Source organism: Cupressus sempervirens, chromosome 3 (assembly GCF_028749045.1).
Source record: "Cupressus sempervirens isolate cs-2001-9-10 chromosome 3, ASM2874904v1, whole genome shotgun sequence".
NCBI classification, from domain to species: Eukaryota; Viridiplantae; Streptophyta; class Pinopsida; order Cupressales; family Cupressaceae; genus Cupressus; species Cupressus sempervirens.
In genome coordinates this window covers 309,297,059-309,320,804 of record NC_143120.1, presented here as the reverse complement: position 1 = coordinate 309,320,804, position 23,746 = coordinate 309,297,059, and the positions used below count along the sequence as shown (strand labels likewise).

The following is a 23,746-nucleotide window of genomic DNA, read 5'->3' as shown; positions in this document are numbered from 1 at the left end:
GTCTCCCTTAGGCGCGCGCCCCTTTTGAATTGCACACATTCCCATAAAATTTAATATTAAAGTAACACTTTAATATTTTACACTAATTTAAATGTTAAATAATACTTTTGGCATAAAAATTTATTAGCTATCGGACATTGAACAGCATGAGTGATAGCTCGTTGGAAAACTCTCACCGAGGAGTATTAAATCCAATCACCAAAACTAGCCTCCCCTATGTCTTACTGACTCACAAAAATTAGTAAGCATGCTTGAGATCGAGTAAATCAACTCTGTTTTGGCCCAAACTGGTGATGACTAGGCCAAAATAGTCTAAGATCTCTTTAAACCCTTTGTTAGCCCTCGAGACCATGTAGAACTAGGCTAATGCATACACACTTGGTCAACTGCTAAAGTGGGGACATTACAGTCTGCTCCCCTTGAAATTGCTTGTCCTCAAGCAATCTCAGTCTAGCTTGTTGAATAACCTGCTCACTCTCCCATGTAGCATCCTCCTTCGATAGGTCTTTCCATTTGACCAAATACTCCTTCACTATCCTGGTTATGAGTTTCCTCTCTCGGGTGTCCATAATAGCCTCAAGTACTAACATGAGCTTCCCCTCCTCATCCAAAGGGGATAAATTTGTAGAAGGAACTATACTCTGACCAATGATTTTCTTAAGCCTCGAAACATGAAATACATTGTGCACCCGAATGCCCTCTAGAAGCTCAAGCTCATAGGTGACTTTGCCCACTCTACGAATCACCCTGCAGGGGCCATAAAATCTAGGCTTCAGCTTCTTCGCTCCAAGCGATGTCTTCCTGTATGGCTGTAGCCTCAAATACACCATATCCCTTGCCTCGAAACTACGCTCTACCCTATGCTGATCAGCATACAACTTCTGCTGATTTTGAGTTTGTTGTATGTTCTCCTTGAGCGCTCTTAGGATATCCTGACTATCCTACAACAGGTCTTTGGCTTTGGGCACTTGGTTGTTTCCCAAAACTAAATCCATGAAGTTGGGTGCTTCATACCCATACAATGCCATAAATGGAGTCATCCTGATGGTCATGTGATATATGGTATTGTAACAATACTCCCCCATGTATAACCACTTGACCCACGCTCTCTGCTGCGTAGTCACATAGTTCTACAAATAGCCCTCCACCCATTTATTTACTATCTATGTCTGCCCATCTGTTTGAGGGTGGTAACTCGTACTAGGTGTAAGATCCGTACCACACATCCTGAACAACTCGTGCCAAAAGGCGCTCATGAACTTGCTATCCTTGTCACTAACAATAAATCTCGGTATCCCATGCATCTTGAAAACCTCTTTGAAGAATAAATTTGCCACTTGAGCTACTGTATAAGTAGAAGGAATAACAAAGAAGTGAGCAGACTTTGTCAATCTATCAACCACCACATAAATACAATCTCTTCCCTGTACTCGTGGTAAACCAATAATGAAGTGCATAGAAATACTTTCCCATTTCCTGTCCTAAATGGGCAAGGGCTGTAGTAAACCTGCGGGAAATGTGTGCTCTCCCTTATTCTGTTGACAAGTTGCACACTCCCTAACATACCTCTGAACATCATCCTTGAGCCCTCTCCATGAGAACCACTCTCAGATTTGCCTGTAGGTCTTGAAGGCCCTTGGATGCCCAGCTATAGGTGCATCATGAAATGTCCCTAGAATCTCCTGTCTAAACTGTGGTGTAGGGATCAAATAAACCGTGTCCTGAAATTTGATCAACCCATCCAACATCCCATACCTGTCATCCTGAATGGTGCCCGCAACTATCCCAAAAGCCCAATCATCTCCTGCATACTCCGCTGCAATCCGATCTCTCCAATCTCCTGAAACCTCTATCAGAGCACATAAGTGGTCTCTGAGATAAAGCATCAACCACTACGTTTTTCTTACCTTTGACAAACTCTATATCAAAGTCATAAGCCTGGAATTTAGTAACCCATTTTTACTGCCGGTCATTAAGATCACGTTGACTCATGAAGTATTAAATACTATTGTGGTCAGTCTTGATCACAAAATGCCCACCTACCAAATATGATCGAAATTTGGCCAATGCATGCATTATGGCCAACATTTCCCTATCGTAGATAGAATAGCTCCTCTCAACTCCTCGAAGCTTCCTACTCTCGAATGCAATGGGGTGTCTCTCCTGCATGAATACAACTCCTATCTCGTCTCCTGAAGCATCACATTGAAGTTCAAATGACTTCATGAAATTAGGTAGAGCTAGAACCAGACAAGATGACTTCACCTGTTTGAGGTGGTCAAAACATCTCTGCGTTGCCTCTGCCCATATGAAGGCTCCTTTCTTGGTGAGATTTGTCAAAGGTGCAACAATCTGTGAGAATCCCCTAACAAACCTCTTGTAAAAACCACATAAACCAAAGAACCCCTTAAGTTGTGTGAGGTTTATGGGAGTAGGCCAATCCACAATAGCTCTAATCTTTTCAGGATCAACTTGAACACCATCAGCACTAATGATATGCCCAAGGTAAAGGAGCTCGGTCATGCCAAATTCACATTTTGATTCCTTGGCATACAATGACTCTCTATCTAGAATAGATAATACTTCCTCTAGATGCTGCAAGTGCTCCTCCTAGGTCATGCCTCAACTGCCCCCTGAACACTTGGTTCATACAACTTTGAAATGTGGCAGGTGCATTGGTTAGCCCAAGTGGCAAAGCCATAAACTTGAAGTGGCCATAGTGACATCAAAAGGCTGTCTTCTCGATGTCCTTTGCTCTCATCCTGATCTGGTGGTATCCGGATCGTAAATCAATTTTTGTGAAGAAGCGTGCACCAGGCAACTCATCAATCAGCTCATTAATCCTAGGAATGGGATACTTGTTTTTAATTGTTTTCTTATTTAGTGGCTTGTAATCAATGCACATGTGCATCGTCCCATCCTTCTTTACTAGAACTACTATTGAAGCAAAAGGGCTTTTGCAAGACTTAATGTGCCCCATCTCCAATAGCTCCTTAATTGCCTTCTCTATCACATGCTTATGTTTCTTAGCATGACAATAGGGGGTAATCATGATAGGTTTGGCTCCCTCCTCGAGCTCAATAACATGCTCTATTCCCTTGTCAAGAGGAACCCCATGTGGAATATCGCCAAATACTTTGGCATGCTTGTCAAGTATCCTCTGGATATTTGGTGGATGACTCTTTACCTGTGGCTCTTGTGAAGTTGGCATAATGAAACATTCTGCTGCCCACTCCATGTCATTATGCTGAAAAAATCTCTGCATTGTCCTCAGCGAGACTACTTTGCAACTCCCGTCCGAAAGTCCCATGAGTACAACAGTTCTTCCCTCATGCTGGAATCTCATCTCCAGTTTTGCTAGGTTGAGTGTGAACTCAACTAGCGAGGCCATCCATGTCATGCCGAGGATGGCATCATAGTCTTCCATGTCGACTACATAGAACTCATTCTCCAACTAATAGCCATCTCTAAACTTGATGTGAAGATTAGATATCTTCCAAATGCATAATAATTTGTCACCTTTAGCTACCATGACTCTAAACCTAGCATGCTCCTTAGTTTGTAAACCTCTCGTGGCTACCAACATCTATGAAGTTATGTGTAGTCCCAGTCTTAGTGAGAGAGATCACTTTCTGCCCCTGGATGGTACCCTTGACCCTAAATGTGATCGCCTTTTGAGCCCTCGTCAATCTTGCCGATGACCTATCATCCTTAGGAATGTCATTCTCCTTCGGAGTGCTACTCTCATCCAAATCGGAGTGCTGATCCTCCCCCTTTGACTGTGACTCCTCCGCTGAAAAATGCTCCATTTGATTTGCCTTAGCCTTGAGAGGGCACTTATGAGATAAGTCTCAAGGCTCTATACAATGAAAACGCAACTTCTTCCTTCTCAACTTATTCAGAGTGTCATTATCCAACTTCCTATTGTCCCCTTTTGGTTGTGCGTCCTGGTAAAAAGGTTTTTTGTCCTTATCCTTATCCTTCTTCGAATGTGAATCCTTAGCCTGAAATCTTCTCTCAAAAGAAGGTGCTATGTCACGAGCCTTCTTAGTGGCCTCTTGTAATGTAGCGGGGTCATGCCCCTTGACCCAACCCCTCAAGGGATCTGAGAGTCCGTCCATAAATAACACTACTAATCGCCTCTCTGAAATATCTGTAACTAACAGAACTAATCTTTGAAATTCATTGATATACGTCTCAACTGATCCCCACTGCTTGAGTTGTGCCAACTCTTTAAACTGTAACTCGGGATCTTTGGTATCAAATCTCTCTATGAGTCTCTTAGTGAACTCCTCGTTAAGATGTGATCTGATTATGCCCCAAGATTACCATGCCATGGTGCCACCACTCATGCACTAGACCATCCAAATGAATAGCCACATACTTGATAGCTCCCTCCTCAGGCATACGATTCGGTTGGAAGTATGTATATACCTTCTGCACCCAAGCTCGTGCAATCATCTTCCTTGAAGCATCATAATAAGGTAAAGCTTTCCTTCTCATCTCAAGATTTTGATTTCTCCCTCCTGCTCTAGGCATGTGTCTCATCCTCAAATATAATCTTTGAGGGAAACATCCGCCTGAAACTCCGGTCCACTAGCCTCCCAGTCCCTCCTGAACTGATCGGTGGGTAGAAGAGGTCTCGAGCTTGCTGTTTCAGCTGGGTGTGCAACATGTCTAAAGTTATCAGTCTTATTCCCATTGTTGCCATGTCCATTATTATTACCATTAATGTTACCATTGTTATTGCCTCGGGCTCCATTATTATCATTGCCCCCATTTCCATTGTTTGCATCACCTGGATTAATATTGACGCGCATCTGTCTAGCCATAAGTTACAACATCATATCCATTCGCATATTCTGCTCCTGTTGCATACGTTGCCCCTGCTCTAACTTACCCAGTAACTGTCTGAGCATTACCTCCTCCTGATCTGGACCGACATTCCTACCTCCGCCTAGTCCTATATTCCTGTCATCTCGGTCACCCATATTGCTATCTTGTTCAAAGAATATCTCCTTTGTGTCAGTATGACTAGATTTTATGTCCACCTACATGGATGAATTAGACTACTTACTTTGTGAGTCCGAATCTTTGTTGTGTTGCTTTGGTATGGCAGAAGTTAATGGCCCCTATTGCATGCTCAAGCATACATTCTAAACCTATTTTATTTCTGACTTTAGTGTCTTGACATTTTGTCAAACACTTTTCCCTCTATCCAGCTGTTCCAAATTCCTTGTAAGGCCTCCATAGGATGGCATGACTTAAGGCTCTGATACCACTGTAATGGATACCTCCAAAATCTACTGCAAACAGTATGCAACTACTACAATAACTCGGCTGCTACAATAACGTGGTTGCTATAGTGATGCGACTGCTACAGTAACTCAGCTGTAGTTGGAAATGCACCCAATCTGCTTGATAATGAAGTTGATAGCAATGAATTCCAAAGGCCAAACCCCAAGGGAATGATGTCTAGAACGTCACAAGAGAGGATAGACATCCTCTAATGCCAAGAACAGATCTGCAACTCACGCATTGATTTCTTCTCATATTCAACCTGCCGAATGAAGCCACTAACGCTCCCTTTTATTCTTTCGCCAAGGGTCGATTCCACTCTCATGAGCAATGTGGGATAAAAGATGTGCAATATAAAACATATTAAAATAATCACTTATGTCTCCCTTAGGTGCCCCTTTTGATTTGCACACATTCCCATAAAATTTAATATTAAAGTAACACTTTAATATTTTACAACTAAATTAAATGTTACTTTAATAATACTTCAGGCATAAAAATATATTAGCTATTGGACTCCGAACAACACGAGTGATAGCTCGTCGGAAAGCTCTTGCTGAGGAGTATCAAATCCAATCACCAAATCTAGCCTCCCCTGTGTCCTGCTGACTTACTAAAAATAGTAAGTATGCCTAAGACTGGGTAATTTAACTCCGTTTTTGCCCAAACTGGAGATGACTAGGCCAAAACAGTCTAAGATCCCTTTAAACCCTTTGTTAGCTCTTGGGACCATGTAGAACTAGGTTGATGCACACACACTTGCTCAGCTGCTAAAGTGAGGACATTACAAAACCCTTGTTGTATGTGGCAGAAGCAACCGCAAGAGGGTCAAAATAGCAATAGAAAGGCACAAAAACCACCTAGTTTTAACATATTGTGACCAAAAGGAGTTGTGTGACGCAAAAACTATTCTCCTGTTGGCAAGAAAAATACCCATAAAGAAGGGCATGTGCAGAAGAAATCACAGCCCAACACCATAAAATGACTTTTGTATGAAGAGATGTGGTTGGAAGGAGAAAACAACCAAAGCAATCATTGAGATGGGTGAGAGAGTGACCAAAAAAAAGGCACAAAAATGAATTGCATTTATGCATACAAATAACAGATGATGTCCAGAAAGTATGCCGTTTTGACAAATAATGCCTAAAAGTTCATGCAGAAGGGGTTGTCGAGCAGAAAATTGGACCAAGGGTTGAGAGAAGATAGCACTGGCCAAAGAAAAAACCTGGATACCGATGTGCTCCCCTAGCCTTGGGATGCTGGAATGGATGCTATATGGTGCCAACATGATCCATTGCTGTAGAATTCGTAGTCTTTGTGGAAAGCATTTTCAGATTTTTTTACTTAAAAAATCAATGCAAATTTACAACAAAAGAAAGCGAAGAAGGCACTAGTTCTATTTTTGACCATCTGTTGATATTCTTCTTGATTATTTTGCTTAAGGAGAACAAGAGATGTGTCATTGGGAATTATTAAACTGAGTATTCATGTGATTTGTCCTAATTGGGCTTGTGCATTTCCGAGGATGGCAACTGACTAATATTGGCGATGATTATTGTTCTGGTTTTGGTTGACATTGCTAGTAAGGTTGTAAGAGTCAACTCACTAAGGGGCCTTTTGCACGGGAATGGGGGTACTTGGGTATGTCAAACTTTAAAAAAAATATAATTTAATATTAATAGAAAATCTGAAAATATGAGTCATGAAAATGGTTTTTCAAAATAAGAACAGTGATAAAGTTTGCAGATGTAATGTATTGTTTTCAGTTTCAGATTTGCAATATGCTTGTAAACAGTAGTAATAATATATGATAAATGTTTAGATTCTTAACAGAGAAGGCAGACTCTTAAACATGAACAAGAAGATCATAAATCATATAAATTATAACAATGGCATATTGCAAATGATAAACTTCTGACTTGAACAGCGATATAGTTTACTGTTAATTAGTATTGTATCAAAGTTTCAAACTGATGATGTATTGAATTAAGCTTGATAAACAAGAAGCTGATACGCCAAAAAAAAATGAAACAAAAATCAGAAATCTTAATCAAGGTCCTTATCAATGATACTCTCAACTGAGTACCTGGTACTTGGATACGTGTCCCAGGGGTGTGGCTATGTGCACGTGTGCAACCTAGGGCCTCATAAAGCTTTGATATATTGAAGATCTTCATTGGGAATTGAAGATTGTTGCAGACACAGGTTCCTTGGGAAGCTTGATTGCCATTTGGAACACCTTCATGTGTAGTGCGGGAATTTAGATTGTTCTTGAGCATTCATTTCGATCAGGAAAGTATTGTTATACTTGAGCACAACCTTAGGGCAGATTGGGAAGTTATTGCAGATAACACATATTATTATGGGATTCTATAATCTGGCAGAGCAGAAAACTCAAATGTAGAATATAAATGTTTCATTGATTCCATCTTACTCTGACACTGCCACTACCAATAAGGTGCAAGCTGTGTTTATCAGATTTTTTGTTTTGTTGTATTCTTATATATTTCTGAGCAGCCATAATAACAGAGAACATGGAAATATGCAATAGATTTGGAGTTACTGATTGCTTCCATCTTGTTACTTCATAATCTTGCATGTACATTCTTATGATAAGAATGAGAAGGTCATATTTGCCTACGTATTTGTTTTTTTATTCATTCATTGATTATATTATTGCTAAATCTGTCTTAAAACATTAAGTAAACAAGTGGATATTGTTGTTAACTTCAGAAATAAGTATTTTATGTTTAGAAAAACGGTAGTTTCAGTTTGAGTGCTTTACATTCAGATGCTGAGCTATTTGACTAGTTAAGAGGACACCAACCAATTCCACCTGTTCCTTCTCATATCATTCAATAAAGATAGCTTAGGTTCAACATCCCATTATGTTGAATGAGAGTCTTTGTGTACTTGGTCATAATGCAATCTAGGAGACACAAGACGCTATTTACAGTTACTAGCTTGTTTGCTCTAAATATGGTAAGCATGATTTTTTAGTAAATTTGATGAAGCTATAGGTGATCAGTTCCTCTCAACAGTAGAGGAACTGGCTATGTTTGACAGGTTGGTGGCAAGTATATCCCAGGCTTGAGTGGGGTGGCTATAAGTTGCCACCATTGAATATGGACCATTTGGGCAAGTGTATTGCTATGGTCTCTAGCTGATCTTGACAAGCCATTAAGATCACAGAACTTGATTCACACTTACCTTGGTTTTCATGTTTCCTCACTAGCATATGGATTTCTAGGCTCCAGTGAACCTGTTCTTCATCTCTTCATCAACAAGAGCAACTTTCTTAGGTTAACAATATTTCCATATGGATATAACTATGCGAGTTCATCTTCTCACACTTGTTCAATGAGAAGATGGTACTCCTCACAGATTGCAAAATTGGAGTCCTCAATACAATCATCACCTAGGGAATACAATGTACTAGGTATGGAGACAATGTCCAAATCCAATTGGAGATAGATAGGGGATGTTCCTAGCCATCTCCATCTAGTAGAAACATGGAAATGAGGGACAGAATTCCTCTAGAAGAAGGATGCATATTTGATCTATCTTGTATTTTATTATTTTTAACATTTTTGTTTTGTTATTTCTGTAATTAATCTAGGGCTCTTCTAGTACTTGAATATTGTAACTAAATAGACTCTCAAGTCCCATGATTCTACTTTTGTGAACATCTATAGAACATTTTTCCTTTTCTTGAAATTCAACTTTGCCTTTAGTGACAATTCTTGTACCAAAGATGATTGACATAGATTTTGTTACAAAGTAATGTATGTTGGTATGACTAAGAAGGCGTAACCCACAACTTTAAATCATGTTCTTGTAGGTAACTTATCACTGACAATGAGATGATACTGCACTTGTTTTTCACAAGTCTTACTACTAGTCATTTTTGACATGCCAAACTTCTGTTGGGATGGTTTTACATACAGGAACTACTTCAAATGTTTGGTTTGCCATACATCATTGCACCAATGGAAGCAGAAGCCCAATGTGCGTATCTTGAATGTACACATTTAGTTGATGGTGTTGTAACTGATGATTGTGATGTATTCCTATTTGGTGCTGGTAGTGTATACAAGAATATCTTTGATGAGCGGAAGTATGTTGAGACTTACTTTATGAAGGTTAGAGATATTTTTCTGTTTTGTTCAGTCCCTTCTTTTCAGGTTTGCAATATGGCTTAGTGTTTTCTTCTATATAATTTTGAACAGGGTAAAGCTTGAAGAGCATAGAAGTGACTATTGTTTGTTTGTTTATAGGACATTGAGGAGGAACTTGGTTTGAATAGGGAAAAGCTAATCTGCATGGCTTTGCTTCTTGGAAGTGATTATACAGAGGGAATCAGGTATGAAGTATAATTTTCTCTGTGTTCTGAGTCAGAATATTGATTTTGTTATTGTTTAATTTGTCTCTTGTGAGCCAATCGTAAAACAAAATAGAGTGTATGGTACAACTGTTGTTCAAATTATGAGAGGAAGCTCCCGAAGATCTTCTAAAACTAAGTGTAGCCTATAACTATAAATATTATATGTTGACGCAAACTGCAGAAAATCTCACTAAGGGAATTTGCATATATCAAAATGCCCAAGTGTCATGTCCCCTTCTTGAAATAGGACTAAATAATGAACGATAATGAAAAAATTATAAATATGAAGGAATACAATTAAAAACAATCAAAATTCAATTAAGTTAAACAAACGGTCAAAAGGAACGAATAGAAAAGTTGTGTCTTCCTTGAACATGAGGTGTAAAAGGGAGAGAAGAGAACTACATTTGAGGGGGAAATGAAGGGAAGAAGGAGAGGGAGCATAAGAATTAAGGAATGATTAAGGGAAGAAGAAAGGAAAGGGACGAAAATAAGAAAGTGATTCTATTAAAAGATGAAGGGTTGTGAATTTTTCAAAGGTGGTGTCTGTGAAAGGGTGTGACCAATGAAAAAGGAAGACATTGTGAAGAGGCATGACCCTTCCCAAAAAAATATATAAGGGACAGGCTAATCTCCATCCAAAATGCACTAAAGACAAAACAAAGTCTAACTTTTATTTTTTCCAGATTCACGAAAACGTAGTATTTTTTTTCCAATTTTTTGTTGTTTTCAACAACAAACTATGCAGATCATGAAGATCAAATGCTGAATTTTCGGAAAAATCCATGATGTTTTCGATTTTTTGAAAATTGGTCAACTGTACAGTTTGGATGGAGGATAGCTGCATCCATATTTAAAGGGGAAGAATGATAAAAAGGAATTGAGAAAAGGAAGCAGATGACTCTCAAGCAGATTCAGAGCAGAAGTATAAGGAGGCATCAAAAATAAGAATTGAGAAGGAAAGAAGAAAATAAGATATGTAGATCTAGAAGAATAGGATATGCAGATATGCATAGATTTGAAAAGCAGTAAAGACAGATTTGAGAAGTGATGGATATGTCAAGATGAAATAAGAAGTAAAAAGGGCAGCAGTTGTTGTCAAACAGATGTCTCTTTTCATAATGAAAGGGTGTGACTGCCAACACTCAAAGGAAATATAAAAGAGAACTTCATTTGAAAGGCATATATGGGAGATGAATTTTGGGATTTATTTATTTTTCTCAAAACCAACAGTGAAAAGTAGTGTCTTAAATCCTATGAAAGGCGATGACCCATCCACCAAGAAAGTATAAAGGATCACCTATCATTCATTAGTCATGAATCCAAGAATCATTAATCCCTCATGATGTCAATCAGTCAGCGAGATCGTGCAAACAAGAAGACACCTTGGGATTCAGGAAGCAAACAATATAGCAATCATCAATCTATCAAACCAACAATCACCTAATCATCACTTACCAATGCCTTATATTATCAAATCAAAAGAATGCATTCTTTATCAGTCAATCACCAAATTGGAATGTGATATTACTATATAATCTGTCATATATTAAAGGAAAGCAATAATACACTGCCATTATCCCAACCAAACTCTGTTTAGAATTTGTCTCACTATAGTGATACTTCACAATATCTAACACAACAAAATATACCTTCACAGTCCGTATCAATAATTTGAAACCATAATTGCAATTTGGTTGATTGAAATCGGCATTATAATGGCAAATAACAAATGATATCAGAATACAAAGGCATGCCACTATGCCATGCTTACAATCGTTGTTATAAGAATTTTCCATTTGGTAAATATAAAGTAATGAAATGGAGGCCTTAGCAATGTACTGCGATAAGAATGACATCAGCTTACTATTGCTTAGCTTGAGAAATTAATAATGAGTGGTTGAAGGAGGTGATTATAATCGTTACTATACAACCAATTAGTAAAATAAAGGCATTGAAATAAAATAAACTAAAATTATTGACAGTGATTAGTAAAGAAGGGTGTAAGGACAGCAATGTTGAAGGGGTACATCTCCCTTAACTTCAAGTATAAAGATATAAAAGGGGGACGTAATTCACCATGAAATAGAACACTGAATTAAGAAGAGAGCAGATTGTAATAATAGTATTTAAATCTGCAATCTTGGGTATGAATATCCTGTGAAACATACATTGCATAAGGAACTCGTTGATGATTGTTCTTTATTGAATTATATATGCAATTGAGGTTAAGGATATTACTGTATGATTGTTTAAATATAGATATATATACAGACATGTACATACTACATAATCACAGATAGTCTGCATATCTCTGATGTATTCCGTTGCTGATTCAGGAATATTTTAATATAGGTTTTATTGTGTAAAATACTACGTGTGCTTTTGGATTCCAGTCATGGTAGGGTAAATGAGCGATCACAGGTGAGAAAGCCTTGATGTGGTCACCTTCTAAGAGTGCCTCCTCATGGTATATGACTAGGGAGTCCCATGAGGTCAAAGGGGGACAAATGGATTTCCTTTGGGCTTGGGAAGAATGGACTATCTGGTCATCCTATTGTGAATGTTCCTCATGACCTCTATTATGGTAAACAAATGCATAAGATGTTCAATCATCGGAAGTAAGACAAACATGGCAAGTTTGAGGAAAATAGTGACAGGACACTACAATAGGTTGTTTGCCTCATATAGATGGCACGGGCCACATGTGGCCTGTTAGGAATAAGGTGTCTCAACCTTGTATAATTCCTATTCTTATTATTTGTTTTGTAAAATGTATTTCTTGCAAATAATGTTGATGTGTCGACATCTTGAATTGTGTGTAAGGAGATCATGACTAAAACGGTTATGACGGATTCCTATGACACGTAAGAGCTATGTTAGGAAGATTCAATGATAGGTGAAGACATGTGGCAACTAAGATATTTGAGTACTGTACACTCTACCCCAATAGTGGGGTTCGGGGCATCGGCCCGAAATTTTTTTGGGGTTCCTATTTTCTCGGAGAATGGTAAAACCCTAATATGGTTTACCTTTTGGGAGTAGCCCTAAAGTGAAGCGCATGTTATAAGCGTTTTTAGGGTTGCGAAGAGATGCGATGCGAAAAAGGTGTATTGTTGGTACTGCGAGTAGCTACTGGAGTCTTCTGTTGTTGATGTTGAACTTGCATTGCAAGTGTATTGTAACTTCGTGTTGAAGATAATACATTGTGCAGGTTCTAAAGGGGTGGGGTTGTTTTACCGAAAGGTTTTTCCCCACCGGCAAATCCTTGTGTTATGTGTTCCTTTCTCTGTCTATTTTCTGTATGCATGGTTGGCTGCAATATTGTTGTTTACATGATATTGAATCTGTAAGTGTAGAAGATTTTAATAGGATTTGCATCATACTTTCCTTATGAGATTAGTGTAGGAAGCTGTTTCCGCACCTGAGTTTCCTTTCATGGCCAAGATGGATGACATATTGGCTTGTGGGCCTAGTGTAGGGGGTCACTAAGGCACCTTATCAAGTCACTACCTTATCACTTCTATGGTTGAGACTTCTTAAAATTGATTCAAGCAATGTATTGCTTTGATCGACATTTCCAATGTATGCTTCTTTCCAACTTTAGAGGTCTAATAACGAATTATGTTTATAAATGATTCCTAGCTTGTTTGCAGGGTCCCAAAAAGTTGGGGACTTTTAAATCGGGGACATTACATTAAGTGGCTGTTTTTAGCTCCAGTTACATGCACTAGACTATGAACAATCTTGCCTTTCAATGAGATTTTCAGATATTGAATGGAAAAAACAGCAAAGTATAACACAATTTTCTTCTTCCTAAAAAAGAGACTAATGTTCTATTGCAAACATGTTTCGAAAAAATATCAATTTGAACAGTAGATGGTTTCGATAATTGAAAGGCTATGTTGCATGCAAACCTACAACGTAGATAGATGAATATTATCAATACAAAGCCTGAATAAATAGGATATACTTTTAGACTCACTTCATGAAATTTCACTCATAGTAACAAAGATAGAAATAAAATATGTAATGTTATTTTTGCAGCATAAGCATCAACCATCAATATTATTGTTTTGTACCCAAGGCACTTATTTATAGGTTTTGATGAATGAATGTTAGGGATTTGAGAATAATAATTGAATATGCCAAGAATAATCGTTTTAAAGTAAATTTAACCACAAGTTGCATGGAAATCTGAAAGAAGGAAACTTCAAAGAAAACATATTAGGAAACAATTAATAAAATACAACTAACTGCAGCAGCCTAAATATAAATTGTCATACACTGCTTGGAATAGAATATTGAGACTAGCCACTGCTGGATATGGTCACTGCTAAAACTAGCATGTTGCATGAATGATCTTTAGGGAGTTGAAGACAAAGCAATTTCAGCATTGAAGCTGGTGAAACCTATGAAGCACACTGAAACTCCAGCATGATGATATTTAAAACAAGTTGAATCTGAAACCCTAGGTTTTTCACTTAACTCCAAAATTTCCAAAGCACCTGCCAGCTGGATGAATTGTAGAGTACAGTTCTAGACAATTAAAACCCTAGCACAAAAAGCATTCACAAGAATTTAAATAAATCTTAATGGCCTTTTGAAACCCTTTAATGCTGTACATTTGAAACTCAACAATGTCCTTGATTATTGTGTCAATGGATAATGATGCTGCAAGGAGAAAAGAAACTGTTTCCCTGACTCTTCCACCATAAATATATGCTTGGAATCAAGATAAATGATGGGAACATGGCTAAACACTAACCTGCTGTTATGAAGATGTGGCTAAAAAATTGCTGTAATGAAAATGCCGAAACACTAACTTGCTTGCAACAGTTAATTTTGTGATCTGGGTGAACTGTTTTGGTCTATTGGCTGGCTTAGATAACTGGAAGGAAAAAATCATGGAGAAACCTCTCTAGTATTGTGCCATAGGAGTTTTCACCATGCCTAAAGTAGACCAGGTGTGCCCTTATGAGTTGTTAAATAACTTTTTGAGATTTGGCAGGAATTACTAACAATCGAATGTCGTAAAATGTGTATCATTTTATGTCTTCCATTCTTTGCCTGTTGGTAGAGTTTACTTATGGATCAGCCACTGTTTTGATGATGGAAACATGGCTATATCAGCCCTGGTGTGCATCCAGCAACTTACTGCTGATGTTTTGGTGGAAATCAATTGGGTTTTAACCAACAGATATGTCAGCCCGCTTTTTTCTGTTTCTAATGTTCAAAACATGGATTCAAAGTTTAAATTACTAATGCTCTTTTTATGTAAAACTGAGCAGGTTATAGCTCACTTGAAAGTTTACAATATTTAGTGACTGCTTGGTGGGATTTACCAATGGCGAAACCATCTTAAATTTATGCCCAACTGAATGGACTTCCTTTTTCACCTAGTCAAAGGTGGAGGGTTGGGCGGAGAATTCCCTTGATGTTGCCACTTTTTATACCTTGGTAGAAAACGGATGGTTTAACCCTCACAAAGATACGCTCAAGTCTTCTGATTTGCATTTTGTCTCTTTGGTGCGGATCACTAACCCATTTTCCATCTGTTGTATTTGTGTGGCAGAAAAGAGTAATGGTTAAAACTTAAGCCACACAAAATGGGAAATGCACTTAACATAAATATTTCTTGCAAACTTGGTGCACTTCATCGAAGTGTTCTCTATATTTTAGCTGAGATTTCTGCAGAGCAAATTATTGGCTTAACCATCCAAAATGTGCACCAGCAGAATAACTCATGGCTTTGCTGTCAAAAGAATGCACCTTCTCCACGAAGACCATATCTCATGATTTGGGAGGAATTACCAAGTGATTAGGCCACTGGAAAAGTGTGCCAACTTCTTGTGTTAACACTTGGGTGAAGTTCCAACTAAATCCAGCCGATTTATTCTTTCCACCCTATCATTTCTTGTTCTTCCATTTCCCCTAATATTTCATTATTGCTTTGTGCTTATTCCGTATCAGTATTGAGGCAATCATCTTTGCCCTGCAAAAGTTGTCACAAAAAAAGTCTCTGATAGGATGACCTTGTAAACTGACTGGGAAGATTACCAATCAAACTTGGATGACACAAATCTGAGAATCAAATAACAATAATGCCGAGAAAAAGAAAATGAGAGTTGAGTTTTGTGTGGATACCAACAATGCTAATAGTCTTTTCTATTTACCATGCTTGATTGAGTATTCGTTACTTTAATTAGTGTAATGTATAAGGCCAATTGCCAAAAACTTCTTTCAGTGACATTAAAAAATATTAAAATAATGATCCTTTTTATTGTCTAGTTGTCATTTAAATTTTAAAGAAATAAAATTTTATAGTTATGTTCAAATGTACAACTTGAGTTGGCCTAGTGGTGGAGAATTTGGGTTCTGGAAAGAGAGTTCACAAGTTCAAATCCTACCACGGGTGCCTTATTTGTAGCACAGTAAAGTGCCTTCTGTAAGCAGTATGGGGTAGTCTGATATTAGTATTACTGTAACCATATGTAGACCCAAAAACAGATGGCTGGTATCATGGACTATAAAAACTCCTTTCCTTTCCTTTTTAACATCCTTGGATGCTGCCTGTAACTAATTATTATGATGGTCTCAATCCCCATTGATGTTTTTTATTCTTAATATCGTGAATGAGATTATCTAGAAGGTCGGATGAGGTTTTACAAGTCAAACATTTTTAAAAGTTGATCTTTGCTCTAAATTGGAGTACTGTTTACACAAATTGGGTGTAAGTTGGTTTTTTGATTTTCACAAATTGCCCAAATGAAAACATTACAGTTTGCCTTTCATTTATGATTTATCCCATAAGTGAAAGAAAGCTCTCTAATATTTTCTTTTTTGGTATAGACATTGAATGTTTTTATTGATTTAGTTTGTGTTTTTGATGGCAGTGGCATTGGAATTGTTAATGCTATTGAAGTTGTCAGAACGTTTCATGAGGAGGATGGTCTGAAGAAGTTCAAAGAGTGGGTTGATTCACCAGATCCGTCCCTTCTGGATAAGGTTCATGCTCACTCAGGGAAAGGCTCAAGAAAGAAGACATCAAAACTTAATAAGAAAGATGAGCTTGTAGTTGAAGAAAAAGAAGAGGGTTTTAAACAAGATGATGGTGCTCAATCGGTGAAAGAAGATGAGCTCTCTGAAGATAAAGACCTTGCTCTTAAAAAGGTCTTCATGGCAAAACATGTAATGTGTTTTTTCTGACATTGCTCTGTTGAATTGTTTACTGGGATATAATGATTGTTACGTTAAATTTTGAAACTGAAATGGATTGGCTACTTAATTTCATGTTTGTTTAACATATTGCAACTCTGCTTGTCAATTCCAGCAAGCAGTGAGTAAAAACTGGCATATTCCAGATTCCTTCCCAAATGATTCTGTCATTTCTGCTTACAGAGCTCCACAAGTTGACAAATCAACTGAACCCTTTTCATGGGGAAGACCGGATTTGATGTCACTCCGCAAGTAAGTTGTTAATTGTTTAAAACCATTTGGATTAAAGATGATAATTTGTATACTTTGATAGCAGCCAGTTAAAAATGCAAAGGAGTTTTATTTGGGTGGAGAAGGGGGAGATATTTTCCCCGGCAAGTCAGATTGTGATATTGCTTTCAGGATTCAACTTTGTAGTTTTTGAGTCAAACTCATTGACCCATGTTTCATATTAGTGGTTTACAAGAACCCATCTCAAATGCGAGTGATTGGGTGACCTCCCGGGAAGTCCCGATGCTTCACCTCTGCGAGCATCACCTAGATGCAATGAGTGCGAAGTGCTCTATTCATTCTCTTGAGAGATGGGTTCTTGTGAACCACTACTGCTGAAACATGGGTCAATGAATTTGACTGAAAAACTACACGGTTGAATATTAATATCAATATCACTACAAAAGAATAGCTCAGATCGTGGAATTTATTGGGCTTGCACAATTTTATTTATTATTAGTTTCTGCTCCACTTCTCTTCATATTCCTTCATTGAAATTTCTGGTCTGTTTTTGAAGAACTGCAAGAATTGGAGTAGTCTTCAGTTATTGCAATTAATTTGGGTCAAGCAAGCAAGGGTAAAGAAATTTGAGTGGTACGAGAAGTAAACAAATGGTTTGAGTCAAGGCATATACTTGACAACTATAATAGACACTGTATGTACTATGTATAGCTGTAATCATGTACAAGATCATATTTCAACTGTTGGTTTGACTATAGGTTCTTTAATACAAATCTTGTTAGGGCTTTCATTTTTTATAATGGTGCTTGTATCTAGGAGAACCATTTGCTTGTCTTTGAAAAGTGGAATAGCAACTTTCAAGACAAGGCTATTAATAATTGGATAGTACAAATACAGTTTAATTAATCTGATGAGCATTTATGAAATAAGATCAGGAAGTTAATGAATCTGATGAGCAAACATGAAATAAGGTAGATCAGGAGAATTTAAACTTAATCAGCCACTAGCCCCATATTGATATTAACTCTGGTTAAAGCTAATCCTACTATCCTGTGGAAACAAAGCAAAAGGTTTCACCATGTATATGTTTTAACTCATAATTTACTGAGGATTATATTCAATGTTGTAATTTAGATTTTACCTTCTCGAGTCTTTCTGTGGTTTTAAGCTTCAAGATTCTGTAATGTGTATTAATGGTTTTCAGTCTCATAGGTTATGCTGGGAGCGATTTGGTTGGCACAAAGAGAAAGCAGATGAGTTGCTTCTACCTGTACTAAAGGAGTATGATCGACGTGAGGTTAGTGTTACAAATGAGAATAAAGTAAACATATTATAATAGGAAGGAATGGTCTTGTGCACAGTTTGAAGTTTCAAAACTTTACGAATGAGAATAAAGTAAACATATTATAATAGGAAGGAATGGTCTTGTGCACAGTTTAAAGTTTCAAAACTAACTCTCTTGTCTTGGAGGATTAAATACTTGTACATGAATTTAGGGCATTAATTTCATTATTTCAAAAATTTCCATCATTGTTTTGCTTGGACAGATTTTACTTTACATAAAATTTAAGGTTGCTTGTTACGAAATATTTATTAATGCTTATTGGTATAATTTATTTACTATCCTATATTGTTAGTCACTATTGTTATTGGCAAAAAATTCTACTATCAAGTCTGTGCAACATATATCATTCTAACATTTCGAAAGAAATTTTTGCTGGTTATACATTTTAGGTAGCTATTTTCTGTTATCATTTATGTGATTTTAGTTTTTTTTCCAAGTTTGGAGCTTCTTTTCATCCATTTAATTTTTGCTTCTTGTACATATTAGTTACATTGACCTATTTTAGTCAGTGATGAACATTAGTTTTTCTTTGTTGTAGAATCAACTTCGTTTGGAGGCATTCTATAGCTTCAACGAAAGGTTTGCCAAAATTCGCAGTCGAAGAATCCAGAAGGCTGTTACTGGAATCACAGGGCGTCGCTCAGCAGATTTGATGGATCTTCCTCCACATCTGGAGAGTACTCCAAAGAAAAGGCCTAGAAAAAAGAAGGTAAACGATGTAAAAACTGATAACAATTTAGCTGAAGAAGATATGGTTGATGTCACAAACAACACAATAAGCAGTGATGCACAAAATTCTGGTAATGTTGGAAATGGTAATGAAATAAGCAAAAAGGCGGCAGATAGCACTGTGAAACTCTTGTCTTCAGGGAGAGGAAGAGGTAAAGGCAGGGGAAGGGGAGGAAAAAGAGGTGCAGGCAAGCGACATGGTAGGGGAACGAAGGCAAGAAATTCAACAGATGACAGTGATAATGAAAATGAAAAAAAATCTGAAAGTGGACAATTAAAGAGAAAGTTTTGTGCTGATGAAATTGGACTTCGTAAGGTGAGCTATCTTATCCTTTATTTGCATAGGCTGTTATAGTTGGGCTCGTTATTTACTTTCTAATCAAAATTTCAGTCGCTCATTTTTTCCTATTTTTTGCCTGTGCTAGTACTAATGGATTTTCTTCTAGTCCCATTGACCTATTTTTGTTGTTAGTCAACAGTATAATAATTTTATCTTTTGTTGTTTCTCATTTATAAGTCTATTCAGAAAAAGTTATTCCTAGTCTATTCAGAACAGGTTATTCCTGTTTAGTATTTTTCATTGTTGTGGGCAGTTCAATTGTTTATTCTGACTTGAATACAATTCACAGTCCACAAGGCCTCGGAAAGCTGTCAAATACGCATTGGATGAGCAAGAGAGTGATTGCACGGGTCATAGCAACAATAGCAGTGACAGTGACAGTGACAGTGACATTGAGATGTCATGTGAAGCATCAGAACCAAAAGTGTCGCAGAAGCCATCTCAGGATTCACTATCTTCATTTACGAGGACGGGCGGACAGGTTAGTGTTGAAAATCATTTGCAGGAAACAGGATTTGAAATTCCTGATGTTGGTTTTAAAAATGGGAAGCAATACTCGGATCATCCTGCCGATGGAGGTGTCTTCTGTGATGAAGATCTAGATGCTAGCAATGGCAAGGCTGATGATAAGGCCAATTGTACTGGAGATTATCTTGCCATTGGCGGTGGATTTTGTGTTGGAAAGGATAATCAAGATCTGCATACCATTAACGACAATGCAGGTGACAATCCCAATTCTGCTGGAGATTGCCTTGCCACAGGTGGTGGATTTTGTGTTGAAGAGGATAGTCGGGAAGAAGATATATATACTAACGATGGTGATGCAGATGGCAATTTGAATCTGACTGGAGTTGGTATTCAATTTGATACTCGTGATTGTCCTCTGGTAGGTTCGAAAACTAATTTGCCAAGTAAAGATGCAAATCTTGACTGTCAGACTTCTGAAGCTCAAAACGCCTCAATTATTCATACCAAAAAATATGACGTCAACACGGACGGGAATTTTAGCACTAACGTTGAAGCAAGCCCAAATGAAATTGATGGAGTTACAGAAAAGAAGCAGGAGACTCACAGACCTGCAGCTGTTCCAGGGCTTCGGGCAATGCCCTTCTTGAGGAGGAGAAAACGAACTTAACAAGATTTTTTTTATGTAAAAATATTTATGTAATTTTATGAAATCGCAAATCGTCCTTGGTGGTCATTTTTGTAGGATACGTAGAACTGGAGGAACACAGATATTGCTCAGGTTGCAACATAAAATGCTTTTAGTTATTAGAATTATTTATGCATTGTAGTTTAGAAGTTATTTAGGGAGAAATTAGAATCACCTTACATTTTAATAATTAGAATTGCCCATAATTTCGGGCTTAACAGTCGTTTCCACGTGCTAGTGAGATTGTAAGCTTTTTTTAAAGGTGATCCCTTTTTGCCACGTGCCTATGTATATATTTCTTTGGCCTTTAGATGTATGCATTCTGTAACTTCGGAAATTTATTACTTATTTTTTTGCATTAAGGGGTCCCTATGAATGAATGAATGAAGAATTTTAATGACGTCCACGAGACCATCGGTCCAAGGGAACACAAATCAGAATCAAGGGGCCAGATTCCTTTCCCGATCTAACCTCTTGCTATGGATCTTTACAATCAAACCAACAGTCTGTCGTATCTTATCCTCCTCGAACATACTGTGTAAGCTTATGTTATCTCTTATGATGACCTTATATTGGGCTTGGATGTCTTCATATGCCTTGTAGTCAGTAAGAAAGTGACGTTCCATCTCAACTATCCTCCTTTCATAGACTCTGCAGATCCTCTCTTCCCATTCTTCTTTAGGCTTCTTCCATCTACCGGTCTTGCATTTGAGATGATGTGATCTAGTCCTCAACTGAGCAATTAACATCCTAGCCTTATTATTAATAGTCGGCCCCAGATATGCTTGATCTCCATGCTCCTTATAAGGATTGAAAATCTTAATATAATGTGTCTTCTTCCGACCCATGTTGAGAGATCACATGGCCATTTGAAATTTTCCCCTAATGAGCTTCTTTATTTCTGTGTTGTTAATCGGACAATCTTGCAACTTGATATTCCACTTGCTCAACCACTTTATGCTTTGTTTCATCCATGTCTTCTTTCTATGAGCCAAGTCCTCCTGCATTGCAAGGTCTTCTTTCTGCGAGCCAAGTCCTCCTGCATTGCAATTTTGGGCCAGCGTTGGCTATCCATGTTGTCAAGTTTCTTTAAATAACTTATTAACCGAATTATGGCAGTTGCCTCCAATGGATACATACCAGTGTTTGCTAACAGAATTTCATAAGAAACAGAGGCCTTGACTTTGATATTAGAAATGATTAGATGTTTCTGGATCCTCTCTAGTTGTCTCCACCCACACTTTGTCATGCTGCCCCCCCAAACCTCACAACCATAGAGAACAATTGGAGTGACCAGCAAACCAAATAGAGTTTTCTTGGTTTTCCAGTCCCATAACTTGACATTCCTACACCTATTTTGTAACAGATATAACACTTTCCATCCTCTTTGAACCCTTTTAGCTTTGCATGTCTCCCAGTTGAGTCTGTGGCTGATGTCAATCCCCAAGTATTTGTATTCTGTCACCTTTTCTAAAGGGCTGCCCTCAAAAGAGAAAATCTGAATGGTCCTCCTTCCTTTTCAAAGAGAAAATCATGATTTTTGTCTTGGATTTTTTCACCTGCATCCCCACTTTTTGATAGAAGTGCTCTAGAGCTTTTAAGAGATCTTTTAGTCCTTGGGAAGTTTTCGATATCAATATTAGATCATCTGCATAGAGAAGAAGCTTCACCACATAGTTAGCTAATTGGATCCCTTCACCATCAATTTCTTCTAGCCAAGCTTCTAATTTATCAATATGTAGACCAAACAAAGTGGGGGATTATAGGCACCCTTGTTTCACGCCAATATCACTCCCAAAACATTCAGACATTCCCTCTTTGGTTTTGATTTTTGCTCTAACTTTTTCATAAACTCTATGCATTGTCTCTTTGTACTCATCTGGAATGCCTAATTCTTCCATTCTTTTCCATATCTTGTCTCTAGGTACCGTATCGAAGGCTTTCTTGAATTCTACGAAGCAACAAGAAGCTTCCCCTCCTTGGTTGTCCCATACTTTCTCTATCAAGTGTCTAAGGGTAACACAATGATCAATAGTAGAGTGTCTTGGTCTAAAACCTGCTTGTCATTTTGCTCTTTTTCCTTCCATTTCCGCCCATTTGCTGATCCTATTTTCTACCATGCTACCACAGAGTTTGCCAAATAGCGGGTTGACCATTATAGTGCAGTAATTGGATGGATTGTTAATATCACCGCTCTTAAATACAGGTATAACTACACTAGTGGTCTAGTCTTTCGGAAAGCTGTCTTGGATGACCCTATTAAAGATCCCCTTTATATGAGGAGCTAGAAGATCGCCTCCCCATTTCAAGAATTCAGCTTGCAGCCCCTCTATATCATTTGCTTTGCCATTTGCTAATTTCTTTATTCCAAGTTCGATGTCCTCTATTATAAAGAGCTCAGAAGATGAGATCACCATAGGAGGTGGTTCTTTCTCCTCAATGCGGTCATAAAGTAACTTTGCATATTCTAATCAATGGGCATCAGTGATATTGTTTTCAGTTTGTTCTTTCCTTTGCTGCAATTCTTTCCAAAAGTCTTTGGGATTTTGTTTGTTTAGAGATAATAACTCCTCTTGTCTTGCATTGACATAATCTCTTTTCTTTGATTGGACCAACTCTGTACATTTCTTTTTGTCCTCTTTGCTTGTATGCTTGCCTTTCAACGATCTCTTAGTTGGCTTGCACTCCTTGTCATACCACAAATTAGTAGGAAAAGTATTTGCAACCCTCTGTTTACTGCGAGATCTTTTATCCTTTTAGTGCCTTGTGGAGAATAGGGATGATCATTTTGCTGTGCACATGTTCAAAATCCATGTTGATCCATTTATCCATGTTATTTGTGTTTGCTTCAAGAAGTTGTTGTTGGAGAGCAACCTTGAATATTTCCCTATTAAACCTATCTGCTTGATTTATGAGTATTCTCCCACTGCTTGTGGTTGCCTTTTCCTTGCATACTTCACTTTCATTGTGTATGTTACATGGGACCAAGTCTAAATTAAAATAGAGAGGCATGCGATCAGATTTCATTTCTATAGGAGCTTCCCCAAT

At 37.7% G+C, this 23,746-nt stretch overlaps 1 protein-coding gene across 1 annotated transcript in view; it reads left to right on the top strand.

Moving 5' to 3' along the window:
* UVH3 (5'-3' exonuclease family protein) overlaps positions 1 to 20,977 on the top strand; it is a 68,805-nt gene extending 47,828 nt beyond the window's left edge. The window contains exons 9-15 of the mRNA XM_089819631.1: positions 9,246 to 9,440; positions 9,576 to 9,661; positions 16,579 to 16,873; positions 17,016 to 17,152; positions 18,344 to 18,428; positions 19,015 to 19,521; positions 19,835 to 20,977. Of these exons, the coding sequence (XP_089675757.1) occupies positions 9,246 to 9,440; positions 9,576 to 9,661; positions 16,579 to 16,873; positions 17,016 to 17,152; positions 18,344 to 18,428; positions 19,015 to 19,521; positions 19,835 to 20,680 (2,151 nt within the window). The 3' untranslated portion in view covers positions 20,681 to 20,977. The remainder of the gene's footprint in view (positions 1 to 9,245; positions 9,441 to 9,575; positions 9,662 to 16,578; positions 16,874 to 17,015; positions 17,153 to 18,343; positions 18,429 to 19,014; positions 19,522 to 19,834) is intronic.
* The last annotated feature ends 2,769 nt before the right edge of the window (positions 20,978 to 23,746 follow it).